The sequence below is a fragment of the Brassica napus genome, chromosome C4 (genome assembly GCF_020379485.1).
Source record: "Brassica napus cultivar Da-Ae chromosome C4, Da-Ae, whole genome shotgun sequence".
Lineage (NCBI taxonomy): Eukaryota > Viridiplantae > Streptophyta > Magnoliopsida > Brassicales > Brassicaceae > Brassica > Brassica napus.
Window position 1 is genome coordinate 40449089 of NC_063447.1, and position 4925 is coordinate 40454013.

The 4925-nt window shown below is 30.1% G+C and overlaps 1 protein-coding gene across 1 annotated transcript; it reads right to left on the reverse strand.

Moving 5' to 3' along the window:
- Positions 1-2964: 2964 nt before the first annotated feature.
- On the reverse strand, positions 2965-3688 carry LOC111205187. Its single transcript, XM_022700638.2, has one exon. The coding sequence runs from the start codon at positions 3528-3530 to the stop codon at positions 3207-3209; it is 324 nt and encodes a 107-aa protein (XP_022556359.2). The 5' UTR covers positions 3531-3688; the 3' UTR covers positions 2965-3206.
- Between the last annotated feature and the right edge of the window lie 1237 nt (positions 3689-4925).

Sequence of the window (4925 nt, forward strand, 5' to 3'; positions counted from 1 at the left end):
CAACCCAGCAAGATATTCTTTCTTCACTCTCCCGTTAGCATCTCTATGCATATACATCCACCTCCGCAACTCGAAAATATTTCCCAAGCCCGACATTTTTTTCACGTTTTTTTTCTTGTTGGTGTGCTTAAAATTATGTTCAAACCTCCATATTTATAGAAAATTTTCGAATCTGGTAGTTGAATTTTGCTACGAATTTACGACGAAATATTAGGTTGGTGGCAAAAAAAACGTGTTAAGTTGGTGGATTTCTCGTTCTTTCCTCGTAAGTTATTTCCTCGTAAAAATCATGCTAATTTTACGACGAATTTGCGACGAAACACATTTTTCTCGGAAAAACCACGTCAACTTACGACGATTTTACGAGGAAATGCATTACTCGGTATTTTACAAGGCCGTTACGAGGAAACTTTATTTCCTCGCAATTTCATCGTTAAGTCAACGTAATTTCACGAGGATTAGTTTTCATCGTTAAATTTCCTTGCTAAAACTGTGTTTTCTTGTAGTGATTGTTCTCAATTGGTGAAGATGGTTTTAGAACCAGAAGAATGACTAGCTTTTGCAAGTTATTTGGAAGATATTAAGGCCCTGAAAGAAAGTTTCCTTCGATCAGAGATCATCTATGTACCAAGAACGCAAAATTCAAAGGCAGATAGCCTAGCACGCAGTGCCAAGAAGCAACCGTCTTTCGTCGTTCACATGAATCAATATCTCCCGGTTTGATTCACAGAGCCTGTATAAGTTGATGACAAAAAAACAAAAAAAAAATGTAAGAATGAGAGATTTGAACTGTTTATTATAAGTTTCTGATTTATCATTAATAAATCAAATATTTCTTAGTTTATACATAGTTTACATATACTAAAATGGTAAAGTATTATATATATATATATATATATATATATATTTCTTGGTATACTCTTAAGTAACTAAACCTGAAAAGCGTAGGTTAATAAAATAAATAATTTTTTGTTGTTGTTTAAGAATTAGATGATTTTTAGACCGAAATGGTGAATATTTACTAGACATGCATTTATATTTCGAGTATGCACTTATATTTTATAATAGATTGATATATTAAATCTGAACACTAACCTGTGAACAGAGTTTGCCAGTGATTTTCCTCAAAATTTTGATTTTTAGATATGTATATAGAGTGAAACTAATTTTTACATATGTCAATTTTTTTTAATTGACACTTATGTAATTCACTGAATTCACTGAAAAAGTTAAAAAAAAAAACTCATATTAGTGAAACATAAACGAGAATGAATGTACAATTTTATAGATGTAGAAAATAAAATCACTTATGGAGAATCAATAGTAAACAAATCGAGAGTAGAAAACCTAATCTCTTTTCGTTATTTTACAATCAGTATTGCCTATTTGGTTTTTATGATTTGTTTCAGCCACAAAACTTAATTTTTTTTGTGCATATAAAATCTTAAAATAATTAAAATGAGCTGTAATACGTTAACTTTTCAACAACGATGATAAATTTAAGAGACCAACATTTGTATTCGTTATTTTACAGTCAATAAAAATTATAGTGTTACAAAATGTTAAAACTATATAATGAACAAACATTAGTTTAAAAAAATCACTTCGCGGATGCGCGCAGATTACCATGCGGATTACCATCTGGTTAATATATAAGGGATAGACAACACAATGAGTTAGTAATTACTAATGAATTATCTCCGCACTACAAAATTAGTAATTACTCATCATCTCATTTGATCCATTTATACGACTCAGCCCGCTACTATTAACTAATTTGCTTCTAGATAATATCCACTGGTTTTGAAAAAGGTTCTTGTCTCCGTTGACCCTGGAAGAATGGCCTCTTCCACTCCATCAGTGCTTAGTATTCTCTCGGTGAAGTCATCTACACCAATCCCAAATGGGTCAGTAAATCCATCCCAATTCCTCATTTCTCCAGTTCAAGAAGTGGGTGATACGCTAAAATCTTATCAAACTCATGTTAACAAATGGACCTCTAAACTTCAAGCCTCAAAAAGCTAAAAAAATTAATAGCTTTAGTTTCTCTTTTGATTGGGGGGCTCCGTCTTCCGTAGACTTGTTTAGCTACATCAAGACTTTTTCATGGAGATTTTATGGGTAAATTATCATCCTTCAGCCGCATCCAAAATGTCCTTACTCATATCTAGGATTGAGTGGTGAAACTGGAGATTCATCTCAGATCAGGCTGTTGAACTCTGTTGGTAAAGATCCAAAACTCTTCTATTATAAGAGAAAATATTGTAGAACAAAAAAAAATTGCATATTGGGAGTTCACTCTCATACGTGGCTCAGTGTCTCTGGACTTACCGGTCAAATCCTCACCTTTCACCTCTATCCCTTTTGTGGACCCATGTAAAAGTTCTTTTTATCCATATATCCAGAAAATGTAGCTCATAAAAGTCATAGTTGGCCATCCATCAGAACACTCAGCAATCTCTAAGCAAACTGATATTTTGTCTTATGGTTTTTTGGATCTTTATTCTATCTAGATTTCAGATATTCATTTCCCCTTTTTTCCAGTTGATTGTTGACTTGATTCTCCTATTTAAGCCCTAGCGTCTCATGTAATGGTTTTATCCTCTTCTGCCAATTCCCCTACTGGTTCTTTGGATGAATTGCTGACGAATTGATAGATCGCTTGGTTCTTTGGATGAATTGCTGACGAATTGATAGAGCGATCGTGGTAGTCCATTTAGTCGAGCATCTCAAGGTTCTTCTTATGCATGCACCCAAGGTTCGACCCTACTTTCCCTTCACTAGTGCGAGATACTGAGCCAAGCGGACAGGGCCGTTTAGAGCTTTGACAAAAAAAATGATGACGAATTCAAGTCTTTAGAGTTAGATCTCCAGATTCAAAAATAAACTCGTGGCTCAAGACCTTCTCAATAAAATACTGTCTCTGATATTATCTCTACTAAAGAAGTTTTTCTCGTCAAACAAAAAAAACAGTCTTCTTCTCGTGATGGTTTTCAATACAAGAATCTTCTTTAACAGATCAATTCAAGAAAATATAACAAAAGGAGATACCAACAAAGCTCTGTAACTTGTTTCTTTTGTGTTTTTCAACAAAAGGATGCATTAATGGAAAAGATCTTATTTACAACGAAGTCTCTGGATTACACAACTCAACTCAAAGAAAAATCATAAAGTCAAAGAAAGAAAGAACACATCAAGATTCTGGGTTACAAAGTAGGAGTGTAAGGAAGAGTAGGAGAAGGAAGGAGAAGAGGGTGAGAGGAACTGGAGCGATGGAAAGGAAGAGAATATAAAATATGAAGTCGAATTCTCCTCGGAAAAGGCGCCGGAGAGAAGAGATACTCCAAAGCTCCGGCGAGTACCACCGTGTAGTCCTTCAGCATCTCGGCCAATACCGTCACCAGCAACATTCTTATTACTTTTTCTAAATCGAATCTTCTCGTTCTCGTTGTTTCTCTTAAACAATTGTCTTTACTTATATATAGTTGGAGAAGGGAAGTCAAAACTAGGGGTGGTGTGTCTTCTACCATATCCGCTCTTGGTTTTCTACTTTATTAAATTACTAGACCGCGGATATAAATTTTCAGTTTTTAATTATTTATTTTATTAAATAATGTATTTGTAACATTCGTTCATATTATATTCATTAAATAAATATATTTTTTTTTGCATCTTAAACTATCTATTTTTTACGAATGTGTGATATCATATAAAAAAAATGAGTATAGAGTTAATTAGATAATTTTAAAAACATAAATTTTTCTTTCGTGTGCGATATCATATAAATAATGATCCGCTCAGTTAACAAAAATCATGATTATTTTATGTGTAATTTTTTTTATTTTGACCATTTCCTTAAAACTATATTAAATTTAACATATTTTAATTAGAATATTTTTAATATCTTTATCTTTTTATTTGAAATGCAACTCAATATTTTTTTTTAACAATTATAACAAAATATTTAAAAAATATTTTTAAATTTTTTTAAAAAATTACATTTTAAATTAAAATTATCCTAAAATATGATAAGTTTTGATGTAAACGAAAACTCAAATTATGTCAAAAATAATGATATTCAATGATAATAACAATTTTAATTGATTTTTTTTTAAAAAAATACATTTACAAAAATATTTTTTGTAAGAAAATTCATTTATCTTTCAAATATAAAATGAAAATATTATAATTAAATAATAAAAAATATAAACAAAAACCATAAATTTAGCAAATGACAATTGAGTTATATTATGCTAAAATTTTCTTTCTAACAATTTATCAAATGACAAATGAGTTATGAGCAAATAATACCATATAATTTTTAAAAACATAGTCATTCTTAAATATTTTTTGAATAAATAATTATTTTTAAATTTAATCAACTGAAAATAATATCCGTACAATTGTGTGAGTCAAATTCTAGTTTTATTGATGCATGTTATATATTAGTGCTGCATGTTTTAGGTAACATTTTAATGATGCACGTTTTTAAAAATCTCCATTATTAAAATTATGCACGTAAGGATAACTCATGAGTTTTTTGGTTGATTAAATGACATTATGTCCAAATTTATTTAAGGATATTTCATTAAGGTAACTGAAAAAGACAAACAATAAAATAGGAAGTTTAAATTCATTTAAGCATATTTCATTAATGTAACTGAAAAGACAAGTAATAAATTAGGCAGTTTTATTCGTTTTAGGATATTTCATAAATGCAACTGAAAAAGACAAGCAAAAAAAAAGGGAGTTTAATTAATGAAGTAAGAACATTTTCAAATGGGTACTTCTCTTTTAATAATATAGATATATCATTTTTAATAATATCAGTAAATTGAGATTCCAATGTTTGACTAATCAAATGTGAATTCTTTTGTCTTATAATTATTGATTAAATTTTTCACTGTCGGAAAAAAGAATTTTTT

What these genes read in the sequence shown, in the direction of transcription:
- LOC111205187 (XM_022700638.2), bottom strand. Translation starts at nt 3,530, where the DNA reads ATGGTAGAAGACACACCACCCCTAGTTTTGACTTCCCTTCTCCAACTA.